Below are 16,619 nucleotides of genomic sequence, written 5' to 3' on the forward strand. Positions count from 1 at the left end.
ATATAAAGAACCCATCATTTAAGCACCCATATAGTTCTGTGTTGTACATTTATACAGAGTTATTGCCATCACTCGAACCCTTTTTTAAGGAATACCATTTTTAATACTAAAAAGTTACAAGTTACAAGTCTTTGATTTCAGGATTTTTGTTTAGTCTTATGATTTATGAGGCTTCCATGTATGGCCCAAAACCATGTGATCCGTTCAGTGTGCGGCACGGTTCTACATTAGAAGCTTCTACAGGGTAAATAACTGTAATAAAGCCAAAACTCAGACTGATGATTGATTATCATTTAATCAGTGCATACAGTTATCATTCACTATATACAGTAATCATTTCAATAGATATAAAAAAACCTGCCTGCTAACATGAACTAATCATTTTACTTCTGTTTGTTTTGTTGTTTAATGGCCATCATGTGTTCGTCCATTTGAGAAAACTTAACCACAGCACGGGTCGTATCTGGAACAAAAAGACACACATGCACAAATGAATAAGGATATTAATATTTCATGTATTCTGCAATGTTTTTTCAGCCTAAGCTCCACCTGATGCCTGATCATACCCCTGATTATCATGGTAAGTCATGTCTATGCTTTCGCCTCAACTGTAAATTAATGAATTTTTCACTAATAACAGAAGCCAGTGGGCAGCTGATCAATTCGATCAGTGCAAAACACATTTCTGTAAAAACTCATGCTTCCTTGTGTCAAACCTATTTGTATTTTAAGCCGTAATTAAGCTGGAATTTGTTGGGGGGGGGGGGGTAATCTGTCACCTTCTGGTTGCCATGGATGCCAGGAAAATCAGTAAAAACATCAGCAAAATGTAATTGATCACTGACCCCAGATGCAAGATGCTAAGCTAACACTGCTAACAAACACTAGACTTCTTGGTGAACTAAACAGGCCTAAACATTCATTTATTTACATTAGAAAAGCTATGAAAAAGCTACACAAAGACGTTGTTTACCAAAGAATCTACAAAACAGCGTGAACAACCTTGTGTTTAACTTTTAAGCGAGCCTAGAATTCAGTTCAGCTGTGTAGAGAAGTGTATTTTTGTTTTTATTGACTAAAGCAAGTCACCCACATCGATTCGCCTGTACCAAACAGTCAGTGATCAAATATATATTCATCAGATTTTTCGCTGGACTGCTCTTCTGAAGAATCGATTAGCCCCCTTTAGATGCTTTGTAAATGCTTAACTCGTATTTGAATCACATTCAGATAATATCTGTTTTGCGAGTATGGGCCGCACCCCAGGGTGCTGGAACAGGGAGTCGAACTCTGGAGACTGTTGGCCCTATTAGCTCATGGCCTCAGTATATTATCTCTATATTATCTACAGTATCTGGTGGCCTCAATATATCATCTTAGTGGCCTTGATTTATTATCTGGACACGTCTTATTAAATACAACCAACATGTGGCTGAAGGGACTTCGTACATTAGAACTCTGTAAGGCATTTTAACACAACTAGCCCCAGCCTTAACCTAAACCCAACACCTAAACCTAACCCTGACCCCAATCCTAACAATAACCCTCGCAGCCTCAATTTATTATTTTTTGCTCTCAATATATTATCTCACGGCCTCTGTACAGTCTCTTGTAACCACCCTATATCATCTCTGAGCCTGAACATATTATTTATTTGCCCCCAATATATCTCATAATAACACATTATTTATTTGCCCTCAATATATCTCATAATAACACATTATTTATTTGCCCTCAATATATCTCATACTTTTCCATCATTGGCTTGAGAATAATATCTTGTGTCCTCAATCTGATCTTTTTTTTGTCTTCAATTTTATTATCTTTGTCCTCAATATATTACTGTGTAGTATCTTGTGGCCTCCACAGATTACCTCATGGCCTCATTAAATTACACCATGACTGTATTATTATATCATTTTTGTGATGTCCTAAAAAACAAAACATTTACATATATCCACCTATTCATCAGTCTACAAGGTTTAGCCCCGCCCATTCTCGTACAAAACGAACAAGCTGGATAAGTAGATTTTCTGATATAATATCTCATAATGATGAGATACTTTCTCGAAATCACAAGATGTTCTTTGTCATAATTACGAGATCGCGTTTGTGTTTTCCATCATTTTTCCTCATAGCCTTAATATACCTTCTTGTGGCTTGAGAATAATATCTTGTGGCCTCAATATATTATTTTTTTGTCTTCAATATTATTATCTCATGACCTCCATATATCATTTTTATATACATCATTGTCCTCAATATATTACGGTGTAGTATCTTGTGGCCTCCACAGATTATCTTGTGGCCTCATTAAATTACACCATGACTTCCATATAGTATCTGGTGGCCACAACATATTGTTTTAGTGGTCTTGATATATTATCTGGACATGCCTTATTGCCTTTTTAAAAACAACCACCATGTCACTGTAAAGGCTCTGTATGACATACATTTTACAATTTGAACAAACTGACCAAACATATATATTAATGTCACAAATGGTTACAAACATTATCATTATTATTATTATTACACATTTATTGAGAAAATGAATAATATTTTAATTGCAGTGGAACCGAAATTTGAATAAAACATCATAGGAAAAGATTTGGTATGACAATTTCTGCCCCATCCTTACCCCTGTATTATTAGATACATTCATTGTCTGAAAATTGTGATCTAAAATACTGTGGTCTAAAATACCATGACTGGTGCTGACCTACCTTCGGCCTTGTGCCCACAGCACAGAATCTCACAGTACAGCACTCCCTCTTGTACACTATTGTGTAACTGGTACGGTGTAATGGCTCTACATTAGAAGTAATGTTACATTTTCACGTATTACAAGCTTGAACTTGCGCCAACCTCAGCAACCGCCCACTGGCTTCTATTATGAGTGAGTTCAGAGTCAGCGTGTTTTCTGGTCTTTCCCAAGATCTAAAATCGCCGTCTGTGCTAATCGACGGTACAACACCGAGACAGCAGACAGAGACGAAGCTGAACTCAGATACTGTACTGCTCCTTTAATTTAGTCTGCTGATTAATGGACTGATGGGGGCAGCAGCAGCGCTCCTTCTGTGACCTGCACCGATCATCTCTCACCTGTCTAATTCCTTATACACATCCGTCTCTCCTGTGGGCTTGAGATCCTGAGGGAGGGGAGGGATGATGAAGAAGGAGGAGAGGAGTTCAGATTTATGGTCTGGTGGAGGTTTTGCGTCGCTCATCTGGTAATATTGGTAATGCAAGACTGACAGTACAAAGAGGGCAGCCAGGCACGCACACACACACACACACACACACACACACACACACACTCGTACACCGACACACACATGCAATACACACTCAACAGACTGTAGAAGCTGTGGTATGAGCCTCTGACACACACAGAAAACACACTCGAGAACTCACCATATACACTGCACCATGCTGAGACGACTGTGGGCGGGAAAGAGAGGGGGGTGGGGACGAGACAGTGAGTGGTGGTGACTGGTGGAGGTAGGAATACACACCAGATGTTGATTGATATGAAAGGTGATCACTGATAAAGTTGGCAGATCCTTTCTTTCACTTTTTTTGTAAATGAAAGATTCCAAAGATTTCAGTGATATTCGCCTGTACCACTGCATAGGTCACTGCTATAGGAGCACAACCAGCCCTGATCTTACAGACGTCGGTGGCTTATAGATCTGGGTAACCTTCACATCAGTCAGACTGAAACTCACCTGTCTCAGATCCTCAGGGTTTTCATAGATGTTCTCCACTTCTCCAGAGTAGTGAGAAAGAGTGCGCTCCACATCTACATCTACACACACACACACACACACACACACACACACAGCTGAATTAATTCTGCTCACTTCACAGCCTCCGTCCATCATGACTGACAGTATTCAGATCAGTTGCGGACACACTGGAAGGAAAAAAAAAAACAAGATAAATGGCAGCACTCACTCCGACGAGAGGCGCAACAGCCTCGTCTCCATAGCAACACCCCGACAGCCACGGCAACCACGGGTACCACAAAGAGGAGGAGAGAGAGAGCGGAAAGAAGAGCAGATGGCTCTGATACACTGACGTCCTCTGGAAGTCAGATGAGGAAAAAGGGGGAGAGAGAGAGAAAGACAGAGAGAGAGAGAGGTAATGAGTGAATGGTCAGGGTCAGTGGCTCCAGACCAGGTGATCCACAGGTCGGGGGTTCCCTGCTCAAACACACCTGATTCAACTAAGTAAATATATACTAAATATATAGAAGTAAATATACAGAAATATATTTAACTATACAAAAGTAAAAATACTAAATATATAGAAGTAAATATACAGAAATATATTTAACTATACAAAAGTAAAAATACTAAATATACAGAAGTAAATATACAGAAATATATTTAACTATACAAAAGTAAAAATACTAAATATACAGAAATAAATATACAGAAATATAATAAATATACAGAAATAAATATACAGAAATATATTAAATATACAGAAATAAATATGATAAATATATGAAATATAGAAAAGGTAAATATGCTAAATATACAGAAATACACAAAAGTAAATACACTAAAGTAAATATATATATGCTAAATATACAGAAACATATTAAATACACTAAAGTAAATATACTAAACACACAGAAGTAAATGCTATCCTAAATATACAAAAGTAAATATGTTAAATATACAGAAATACCCTACACATAAAAATATACCATCATATATATATATATATATATATATATATATATATATATATATATATATATATATATATATATATACTAAATCTAAAGAACTAAATATACTAAATATACAGAAGCCAGACAAAAGTATCACAAATAGCTACACTGGCTTTTTTGTTTATGGCATTTAAGAGGCGCTCTTGTCCGGAGCAATTTACAGAAGTGCTCAGAGGTCCAATCATCTAGTGTGAACTTTTTACCATGTTTATAGATTACAGTATCGGAAAACACATGAGCAAGCCACTTTAATGACTCGGCACAGTGTGAGGAGAGGGTGTGATGGTTAAGGCATGCAGTTTGGACAGTGCTAGATTGGTCACTATTAGCTTTCATTACTCGTTAGCTACATTAGCCCCAGAGCTCCAGTGCAAAACTAAAGTAGTAGTGAACTTTAGACACCAACATGTCTTGGCTGATTTGCTACAGTAGAGGTGATGGTGGATTCCTGAGGTAGGTAAAATGTTAAAGGTGTGAGGGTGTAGCACTGACCAGCAGGTGGCAGTGGAGAGCCTGAGTAGTAGTCAGTGGAGGCTTCAGTAGGCAGCTCACTCCCACAGCAAGGTCGCTCTTTATTGGGGAAGGGGGCAGAAAGTAGAAACTGAGATTAGTTTGCTGTGTTCCTCATAAAAAAAAGAAAAATCCACCTCTGTGCCCTGGAGCTATTCTTCTGAAGCAGCTAATGTTCCAAAAAGCTCCTCCTGAAGATGACAAACAAGCAGGTTAGTGTGAGTGGAGAAACCTGAAAAGCCGGCCTAGTGGCTGAGCGAGAGACATCTACAAACACAGAGGGGGTGGAGGTGAGAGAGCTCTTATGTAATGCTGCTTCCCTCAGTGCAGTCAAATTTCCCTCAGTGTCTGTGATGCGGCTATACGCCTGAACTGGATTTGCATGAGGTTTGGGCTCAGATCATGCATTCAGACAGAGCTGCAATGTTGGTGTATGTGTTGATGTAATAACCAGGGTCACGTGCTTTCATCTTTGGAAGACGAGCACACAACATGCCTCCATGAATTCTAAACTCAAGGGCCTATAAACACTTTGACAACAAGAGCCCAAACAGTCATTTAAACAAATTAGAGCACCTCATTAAAATCTTTGTCTTTTTAAACATATTTCAACATCTGGACATTTGATCTTCATTAAGAAAATACTAAAAGATGAGGGTAGTCTAACTAAATACATACAGCTGAAGAAATGCCTTTAAACATCAATTATAAAATGTTTACAATTTTTTACAAAATGCAATTATTTTATGAGGAAAGTTAGAACACCCCCACATTTATTACTACTTATAATGTATACACTGCAAAAAAGATCTTAGCAAGTGAAATCCTCTGAAATCTAGTCTAAACAAGTTTACTTGAGTTATTTATTTATTTTTAAAGTAATTTTATCTACTGGAGTATTTTTTTATTTTAATTAAGTTATGCTATTTACTGGAGTAGCTATTTTTTTTATTATTTACTGAAGTAAAATAAAACAAAAGGAGCAGTTTTATCTACTAAAGTAGATTAAGAATAATGAGAATACTTTTATCTACTGAAATACTTTAAAATAATAAAAGTAATTTTATTTACTGAAGTGGATTTTTAAAAATAAGCAGTTTTGATTTTTTAAATTAAATAATTTTATCTATTGAAGTACTTTAAAATGTTTACTTTAAAATAATGGAAGTAAATTAATTTACTGAAGTAGATTAAAAAATCGAAATAATTTTATATACTGAAGTGGATTTTAAAAAATAAGCAGTTTTGATTTTAAACATTAAATAATTTTATCTACTGAAGTACTTTAAAATAATAAAAGTAATTTTATTTACTGAAGTAGATTAAAAAATAAGCAGTTTTGATTTTAAAAAATAAATAATTTTATCTACTGAAGTACTTTAAAATGTTTACTTTAAAATAATGGAAGTAAATTAATTTACTAAAGCAGATTAAAAAATCAAAATAATTTCATATACTGAAGTGTATTTTTAAAAATAAGCAGTTTCAGCGACTGAAGCAGATTAAAAAATAAAGTAATATTACCTACCGAAGCATAAAATGTAAGTAATTTTATTTAATGTTTCTGAGCTCGTTTGGGGGAGATGCTCATTGTCACTGGTTTGCTTTCCCACAGAACAATTTCATACAAACTGTGGTTCATCCATTTATTGATTTTCCTTATTTATTCCCTTGGATTCAAACACTCATACATTGAGGAACGGTGCTTTCTGGAGTCATGGCATTTCACCGTGCAGGAACACCTGCAAAGAAGGAGCCCTTCTCAGATGCAGTCACGTGACAAAACGAACCAATCACACAACCCCACACGTGGCGCACGGTGAACTGCCATGACTCCGGAAAGTGCCGTTCCTCACTGTCTGAGAGTTTGCATCCCAAGAAAATAAGGAAAATCAATAAACTATCAATCCCACTATCAATCCCACTTGTGCAAAAATGTAGGACCCACAGTTCGTATGAAAACCAGCAGGGGTGATGAGCGCAGAATCGGTAGTATGCTATAAACCAGTATAATTCCCAGTAGTTACTTTACTCCCATATTTCACCCAGCTACTTCCAGTCACCTGGTCATGGGATCTGCTACTTGGCATTAGCACGAGTACAACACAGGCGCCTTAATCAATACTAATGGCGGTGGATTGGTCATAATTGATGGTGTGTCTCGCTGAGGAAGTGAATGAAATGTCTTTGCAATCTGACCTATCTGATGAACCGAGGCCTGATCTACGGCAAGAATTATGATGATTGGATTAGAATGAATGGATCACTCAATAAAGCTAATGTTGCTTAAAATGAATGACGGCGAACAGCCTTGTATTGGCGCTGCGAAAAGGACATTGTGCTAATTGGCGGCTACATGCTTCCATTCTTATTAGCAGCGTTTGCACGTCTGCTTGGTTGACTTGGCTTGACGGACTAAGTAGACACTGTGCTCACACATGCAAGCGAACCTCTCTCTCTCTCTCTCTCTCTCTCTCTCTCTCTCTATTCTCTCTCTGTCAGTTTGACATTTATAGCATGCCATATACGCCCCCAGTATAAAGGGTAAGGTTCGGAAACCTACACTGTTAACAATCGAAAACCTCATGTTGTAACAAACAACTTAATTCTTGCTTTAATCAAATTCTTTTTGTTGTTGTTTCATTTATTTAGTATTTATTTAAGTTTAATAAACCCAGTAAAAGTGCTCAGATGCCCTGTTTGTATCTTCAGTTGATACAGCACTTTATTTACTTTATTCATGTAGCTAATCATCTGTAACTTCTCAGTACCCAACCTCACTAACGCTCTCATAGCCGAATGCCATCAAATCCTCACAGCATTGTTTCCAAATCTGGTGTAAGGCCTTTGCAAAAGCGTGGAGGATCATTACCCTCGATTTCTGAAGCAACTCTGGAGGAGCAGGCGTCTACAAACTTTTGTACACGTTGTGTGTCTATGTCAATTATTTAGCCCTCAGCATTTTACAGGCTAAACCTCAGTAAGCTAATTTAACCATGTAACAGGGGTCAGAAGTGGCCCCTATTATAAACCTCTCTCACCTGTTGGGGTCAGTGGGACGGTGTACACATATCTGACCGTTTGCCCGGATTTCAGTTGCAGAGTGCAGGCATACTTCCCGGCCGTCTTGGGGGTGATGGGCAGAGGGACAGAGATGGTCAGACGGCCTATAACGGCTCTCACCGGCAGCTTAAAGTTAGGCCGCTTGATGTGCGTCCACGTCACCCTCTTCACCTGAGAGCGCTCGGCATATGCGCAGGTCAGGTCCAGAGAGGATGAGGAGGATTTTGCATACCCTGAGAAAAGGAGAGCGAGAGAGAGAGAGAGCAAGCATGTTAAGCCCCAGTGCATTAGCATTAGCATTAGCAGCACTTTAAAAAGAATGGGTGGGAATTGGACCATGCATACACTATAAAAAGGTCCAAAAGTTTGTGGACACCCAATTCTAACCCACACAGTCATTAGAAAGCCTTCAGAGCTGCCCAGGCAGTTGGAACAAAATCCAGAACATCATTCTGGGCATGAATTTTTCATCTCTAATGATAGGAGGGGTCACCGCTGGTCAGTCTGTTGCTGGTGTGACATCACATTGTAGTCTCATTAACATTTGTAGGGCCTGTGTTGAATCTAAACTGTGGGTGGGTCCTTTTGCCTCTATGTCCCTCTCATGCTTCATCTACTGGGGTGAAGGTCAGGGCCGAAAGATGGCTCGAGATCAGCTTGAGAGTACCTGCCTTGAGGACCTGCCTTGCAACTTCCTCTGATTTCGCTAAGGGCCATCGTTGAAAGTCAACAAGTAGAGTACGATGGCCATTATCTCGAGGGGATGACCAGAGGGGATGCTGTCATTGTCATTCTGGTCAGTACGCTGGTCAGTCTGCTGCTGATGTCACGTCACATTGAGGTGTACAACACTGTTAACGTAGGGAATACGTTGGGCGTGCGAACAACACTGTAAAGCATAGGCAACCCTGTTGCTCCTGTTACTCGTAGTGAAGAAATGGAGTGTATCGTAGTAATGAGGGTTAACTGTAATTGAAAAAGTAATGAAATACTAAGTAATTAAATAAAAATAAGAGGAGTTGCAAGGGAGTAATGATGAGTATTCATTAGATGGGTGTGCAGCGGGCCAGGCGGAGCTGGCTTTGACTGATGTGTCTTGTCTTTGTGCGCTCCCCGCTGAATCAATCCTGGCGTAATTGAGCCCACCGGTTACCACGGCAATGCCGTAACGTGTCGTCACGGAGACCGGCAGTAGGTGTAATTACACATAATGACAGCCGTAATGAGGCCTACTAAAAATCATTACTTCACGGCGCCGGAGAAGAAGAGGGTGTTTGGAGAAGTGAGGATATGAGGGGGGAAAGATAAGAGAAACAGAGGGGGAGTCGGGGCGGGGGTGGCATGAAGGGTGAGCCGGCTGATTGGCTGCTGTACGCCGGTCATCTGTGATTGATTCCACAGACTGTGTAATTATGAAACGAGCCCAAGGCCGGCAACCTAAGGGCACAGGATGGTGTACGTCTGGAGGAAGATGAATGAGTGTGTTGTTAGCACCACGCTACCGTTACTCTATGACCTGCCTCTGCTTCATCATGTTTCATGGCCTTTATGGGTTTGCGTATTGAGCACTCATGTTTGAAGATTGATAAAAATACACTGGGCTGTTCCTCAATTTCATTTGGAGACGGAGTGTAGAATAGCGTCTCCGTCATTACTACTCCGGGTTGAAAAGCTGCTAATGCGCTATGGAGCAATGGTGGAGCTGCTGGAGACCTCTTGACGGAACATAATGTGGGTCTTATTTGTGTGAAATCCTGCAGTATTACTCTACACCTCAGTCCACATGCTGAAATTACGAACAGTGCACTGGTCATACATAAAAAGTTAGCATTCTCATTTAAATGTTAACACATGTTTTGCATAGAGGGCCTCATAAATTAGGGTGTTTTCACACCTGCACTTCTTAGTCCACACAGTAATCGCACTCAGATGCGACCAAAACAACCGCCCCGAGACCCTTGAGAATAGCTGGTCTCAGTCAGCCGATCCCAAACTAACTCTGGAGCGATTTTGTTTTTGGGGTTAGAATGTGAACCGACCTTGATCCGACCCAACCAGCAGGTGTACTCCACAAGTATGAGCTAAACGGCTTCCGCAGCCAGGCGTTTACCTGGAGGACAGCCCAGATAATTACCATTACTACAGCTCTGAACAAATGCCAGCTCTGCCATTGCTCAAGCACTAGTCCTGAAGACAGGACCTGTAGTTCTTCCTGTATTTACTTTCTTGCCCCAGACAGGTCTGGCCAATAAGAGGAAAGAAAGTTCTCACATGGTTTGTTGTGATGCACAAATCAAACCAAGGCGAATACGTTAACTGATTCGGACCAAACCAACTATAGGTGTAAAAACATATAAACCTTATACACACCTGTTATTCCGGGGACCCCCCGGGGGCTTGTTATGTATAGGCAGGAGGTCTAAGCCAACCTAAACTTTGAGATGAGCCAAAAGAAACATGGGGCTGTCCCAATTATATATAAAAGTATTTATAAAAGTCTTAAAATATCCAAATATCCAAGCTACCAAATCAGATCAGACTTTTTTGAGTGTGCTTACGAAGGACACTATTATCCCACAATGCAATGCGAAACACAAAGGGAGGAGGTGCTATACTATACTATATTATTAGAAAACAATGCTGGCTAACCATGCAAGTGCAGTTGTGTATGTTGGCATAGCAATACTTAATGACCTCCTGTTGGTACAAAACGGGTTAGTATGGTAATATTTAAGTGTACTGACCTGCCAAACCCGCACTATTAAGATTAGTGTACAGTCTATACCTCACAGTACTAGTGCGTAGTACGCAATCGGGACGCAGCCATGGTCACAGTGCTATTTATACCCTTACCGTGTAAAACAGTCAGTGTCGTCGACTGGCCGAAGACCTTGTCGTCCAAGAAGACCTCACACTGGTACCGGCCTGCGTCGCCCAGTTTAGGCCTCAGAAGAAAGGAGAGGTTTCCTCCGGCACCTGGGGAGGAGGGTCCTCGAAGCTGGAGGTGGGGCTTTGGATGTGAGGCCACGTGATTCCTCCAGCGGTCGGACAGGAAGACTTGTTTTGGGGGTGAATTCTGGCAGTTCGAACACCACCAGTAAACCCGCACGTAGTCGCCGTCGACGGAGGGGCAGGAGAGAGTGACTGCTGACTGAGAGAGAGACGCCGTGCTGAGGGTGGGGTCTGTGGAGGTGGACGACAGGATTTAGCAGAGAGAGACAAGTCAGGAAACGAGGCAGATAAGGAAGAAGGGCGTGTACATAGGAGGGAAAGATACCGAAGCTGAGAGGAGGGGTAATGCTTCCATAATAACAATGTCATGTGACGGTGACTGAGCTGTGTGTTTGTGTGCTCAACATTCAACATCTGTCTGACGTTTGATGTTTGAGTCCAGCGCCTTTTGATGTCAAAATGACGATGACAGTGCCTGCTGGGAAGGATTATGGGTATATAATCCTTGTACATATTGTATGTATACCTATAATCCTTCTCAGCAGGCAGCAAACACCCATTGACACTGGATGCTAAGGTCGGACAGACGAAAATGGGTTGACATCAAGCTCTGGTGTTAAGGCTTAGGTAGACTACAGGACTTGTAGAGTGGTAGTGGATTATAAAAGACTGCTACACTGCTTCAACCTGTAGCTGAATTGAACTGTACATGCCCCCAAAACACTTGTGCCTCGCGTTACCGAAGAGACACAGACATTTTTAGCGCTGCTGACCCCTTTGGGTTGGAAGACGGAGTCAGCATGGCCGTCTGTACAGCCAGCAGGGGGAGTTGGAGGTGAGTAGCACAGCTTATACTGGCGGCCTTACGAGGCAAATAATGGCCTCTTATACTAATTTCAGTTCCACCTGAAATGGTGCTTCGGTATTCGGCATGTAGGCAGAATAGGAGACCTATTCACATTGAGACTCTGACCAGTAAACACTACTGGATTACACTCAGAGTCAAGCAAGAAAATGAGATGTCAGAAATTTGAGTCTGCACCCCTCTAACACTGCACAACTGAACAATCTGCAGACTTGAGCCCACCAACACTGATTCAGCCAGGCTAAAATCGGGGTAAAGTCATGTGGTGCAACCCCGGCTAACTTTACACCATGGAGTATAAACATCTAAAAGGTTGGAATTTTATGTTTTGTGGATGTGAACATGATGAAGTTTAGCAGACGTTGGGTTTTGTCATCATACCTACATGATGGTTTGAAGTTGGCATATGAGGTTTGGAAGATGTTGGAGTTTGGCTACTTAGCATTACCCCCATAAATATCAACGTCAGCTGTCATCTCTTTTCAACGTCAAATTGACGTTGACACTGAACACCGACACTGAATTTTGGTGACCTGATGTCGCTGTAGGTGGCCAGCTGTCTTTAGAGCACTGAAACTCATGTTTTGACGCTGCAAAACTGAGTGTGTTGAGATGTGGAGATGAGCCTAATCGAGCTGCCTATGTCACTGCGGCACCAGCTAAATCTAGGATGGAATTTATTGTCCCCCCTGCAGCGAGTTCCTGAGCTTAGCCACCAGGCATTAAGGGCTACATGCCATCAGAGCGAGCCAGCTGCCTAATAAAGAGCATTTCCATTGCCAGAACATTCTTACTGTTTCTCTGGTTTTCATTAAAGGAGTATTTGTCATGCTGTGTAAAATATTCTGTAGCGCTGCATTGCATCCCTCAGCTTCATCCTTTGGACAGAATTCTCAGTTTTGTATCTATTTCTGACCATCAATGTTTTCTCACTACAATATCCAGCATGACCCATTTGAAAATCACAATACAGCCACTGCTACAAAAGCTAGGGGGCCATTATGGCCTGGGGGTCGCCAGTACGAAACTCATGAAAGCCATGGTGCTTTGCCTTCAGCATCCGTAGAGCACAATTGGTCGCGCTCTCTCCGGGTGGGTAGATGACGCTCTCTCCGCTCATCACTCTTAAAGCGATGTTAGCTGGCACAGGCGTCTACTAGCTATGGACCAGTCACTGCTAGTACTGGGAGGAGCTATAAACAAGTGGGTTAATTGGCAGCACCAAACTGGGGGGAAAAGGGCAACATATGGATCACAGTACCTGCCATCAGCAGCCAGAGCCAGAGTGAGCACAATTAGCCTTGCTCTCTACCTTCCCGACCATCTGCAAGCCAGACCCGGCGCTTTCCTCCGAGTGCGTTGGTTGCTTAGTGACGTTGCATTGGCGGTAGTTCAAAAAGAAGCGATGGCTGATTGCTGGCCCTACCCTCCCAGTGTCGGGAGCATTACATGTGATGAGGGGAGTACTAACGAGTGGGTTGGGTCATTGGCTAAAATCTAACGTACCTCATAGGTTACTGAAAATGAGAGTGGAGGGCAAATGTGTGAAAGGGTGACAGTGATGGATGGATATGAGGAAAGGGAAAAAAACCTTAGCAGACAGTGGGAGTGAACGCAGCCATGCTGTAGCTAACTATCATTTGATTAAATCCCGCGCAGTAATCCTCAGCGCTGCTAGCGGTTTTAGCGCCATTGTTGTGCAGACAGTCGTGCCAGTAGAGCATTGTAAGAGTGAAAGTAGAGTCACACAAGGAGATAGAGAACACAGAGGCATGAGAATGAGGATTATCTTCTTAGGCTTTAAGAAGGTTCCTCAGACACACTCCACTCAACAGCAGCTCTGATCCAGCGTCTCGGTGACGAGCGCTTCCTGTATGTGTGCCGGAGAGTGAGCCGGAGAGTGAGCCGGAGAGTTTGCGAGTGCGCTGAAGTGTGTAGCGTGCTGGAGCTGATTGTGTCGAAATGCTTGGATTATCACAAATGGGTTCAGGAACCAGTTTGAGTGTTGAGTCAGAATGAGGTGGAAGTCTTACCGTATATAATACCTGGGATCGAGACCACTTTGTTGTCTGGGGAAGAGATAAGAGAAGCAGAGTATGTGGTTTTTCAGACTTCAGAAGCAGGGTGGATGGCGTTTATTTAACAGAACCCAACATAAAGGACTCTTACCCTGTGTCTTACCCCTCCTCCCTCCCCCTGGTTTGGTTTTATGCACCAAAAACAGTCCAGATTCCTCTCCACATGACCTTAACTGAACTCTCTTTATCCCTCAAGGCCCTCAACACACCCAACATGTTGCAACTTTACAAGACATTCAAGCAGTGTTATTGCATCAAACCACTCTATATGGACAAAAGTACTGGGACACTTACTCATTCACTGTTTCTTCTGAAATCAGAAGAATCTGAAAGGGTGTTGGTAACTGTCTACTGTCTACTGTCCAGGGAAGAATGTGGCTTTCTACTAGATTTTGGATGAGCATTGCTGTGAGGATTTGACTGCATTCAGCAACAAGACCTTATAGTGAGGTCAGGATGTTGGATGATGATTACCACCGCACCTCATCCCAAAAGTATTGGATAGAGCACCATCCATCATTCCAGAGGATGCAGCTTTATAGCCTTCTAGCCAACGTCGGTCTGTCACGTCGGACTGACTGACCTCTGTCTTGTTTGGCTGCCATGAATAGTGGGTGGGATGAATTTATCCGTCTCCTCATGTTTAGTGGTGCTAGCATAGCAAGCCTCCGTTAGCAGACTTGAACTAATTTCTAATCACACTCGTGAGCCACTGCTGAGTAATCAGCTGAGGTACAGAATCCGTAAGCCAGGGCCTGACGATTTGGTGTTAAATTTGACTTCCTGGAGATTTCTAATCAGGGGAAAAGCCTAAAAGGACGAAATCCTGATCCTGCCTGCTTTCGTAAGACCTTCTCCACCCAGTCACAATAACCGCACTGATCCAGGGTGTGCTGACACCACCTTCCCTCGGAGAAAGCAAGGCAGGATGACTTCATTTATAAGGCGTCTTTTGCTTTGGTATGGAAGGCTGCAGAAGATGTAACTGGACTGAGTGGTGTGATTACTTCAGCTGTTTACACTCAGGTCTGGTTCAGACATCATTTCTCACACATTCGTCTGGGTCTGCTCGTCTCAGAGCTTTAGTGGACCCCTTTATTCCCCCACCCTACTTTACTTCATTAACTTTTTAGGATGTGCTGTACTTAATTTTCTCAGGAATCAGTCGGGTTCAGGTTTTCAGGTTTTCCGGATTCAGACTGTTTTCAATTTCGTTGATCTGCAGTTGGGTTTAGTCTAAAATCTGCAGAGCTAAAATTATACCATACCAACAATTTGTTGAGCTACAGTTAAATTATGCCAGCTTACAAGTTGATTGGTACCAGATTTTCTCAAGAAACCTGGTACCTGGGTGGCAACTGGGTTCTGACTGAACTGTGACTGAAATTCTGTTACAGACCAGTTCAGACGAACTGGGTTACAGTTGCTTTAGGGTTTAAAAACTGGGCTGGACTCGTGCACAGAACGTCCTAGGGATCGGTATAACCAGGTTCAATTACAAACCTCAGGCCAGATCAGCTCTAGTTTGGTGTGGTGTGACATCTCACCGTCTACTTGTACGGTCACTGTGTAGTTGTACTCGGACTTGCTGCTCTTGCCATTGATGCGGATGCTGCAGGTGTAGAGGCCGTTGTCTTGGTGGTTGACCCACGGCAGCTTGGTGAGCAGGGTGCCCGGAGAAGGAACTACGGTGAGTAGCGGGACATCTGCAGGCGTCAGCCACGTTCCACCAGCGACAGCGTAGCCGGGAAAAACCCGAGCTTTCAACCTCACGGTGCTGTTCATAGGGACGGGAGGAGCCGGAGCTAAAGTGACTGAGAGAAGGTTTAGAATGAGGACTGTTGGAGATGGATTACAGTCACCAGAGCTTGTGCAGTACAATCTGTATCTGTGTCATTTACACCAATTCATACAGTGCTATCACCAATGCTACGCTACCCACATCATGTAGTCCTATCAAACACAGTCAGAATGACAGAATTTGACTCAACGTTTAACAAGAGCCAGAAGAGTGATCCTCTCTTTATACGTCCCGTCTCTCTGCAGCATCTGGCACTTGTACCGCCCCGCGTCTTTTCCGGTGGCGATGAACTGAAGCGACACGTCTTCGAACACCTGGATCATTTTGTCTCCTATCTTGCTCAGGTGTCTGTTCGACAGCCCCTGGCTGGTGTTCACAGAGAAAACTGATGTCCATTGGTTCTCTTCAGGCCGCATCATCATCCAGGTGACCCCCAAGGAGAGTATGACTGGTCCGTCAGAGCAGGGCAGGGTGACCGCCGCACTCTCCTGCACCATGACCACATCTGTCCAGGAATTGGCTGAAAGCCCACAGATACAGGGTTAGCTGTGACTCTTGTACACAACTGTTCACTGTTTTTAATTTATATTAAATATTTCTGAC

At 42.3% G+C, this 16,619-nt stretch overlaps 1 protein-coding gene across 1 annotated transcript; it reads right to left on the reverse strand.

Moving 5' to 3' along the window:
- Positions 1 to 363: 363 nt before the first annotated feature.
- g6fl (g6f-like) lies at positions 364 to 16,360 on the reverse strand. Its single transcript, XM_072679050.1, has 11 exons — positions 16,207 to 16,360; positions 15,763 to 16,029; positions 14,171 to 14,206; positions 11,174 to 11,503; positions 8,299 to 8,553; positions 5,240 to 5,317; positions 3,961 to 4,089; positions 3,732 to 3,811; positions 3,418 to 3,444; positions 3,106 to 3,152; positions 364 to 463 (listed from the first exon to the last, which is right to left on the reverse strand). The coding sequence occupies exons 1-11, from the start codon at positions 16,337 to 16,339 to the stop codon at positions 442 to 444; spliced, it is 1,404 nt and encodes a 467-aa protein (XP_072535151.1). The 5' UTR covers positions 16,340 to 16,360; the 3' UTR covers positions 364 to 441.
- Positions 16,361 to 16,619: the final 259 nt, after the last annotated feature.

This window comes from Salminus brasiliensis, chromosome 5, assembly GCF_030463535.1.
Source record: "Salminus brasiliensis chromosome 5, fSalBra1.hap2, whole genome shotgun sequence".
Taxonomy (NCBI): Eukaryota; Metazoa; Chordata; class Actinopteri; order Characiformes; family Bryconidae; genus Salminus; species Salminus brasiliensis.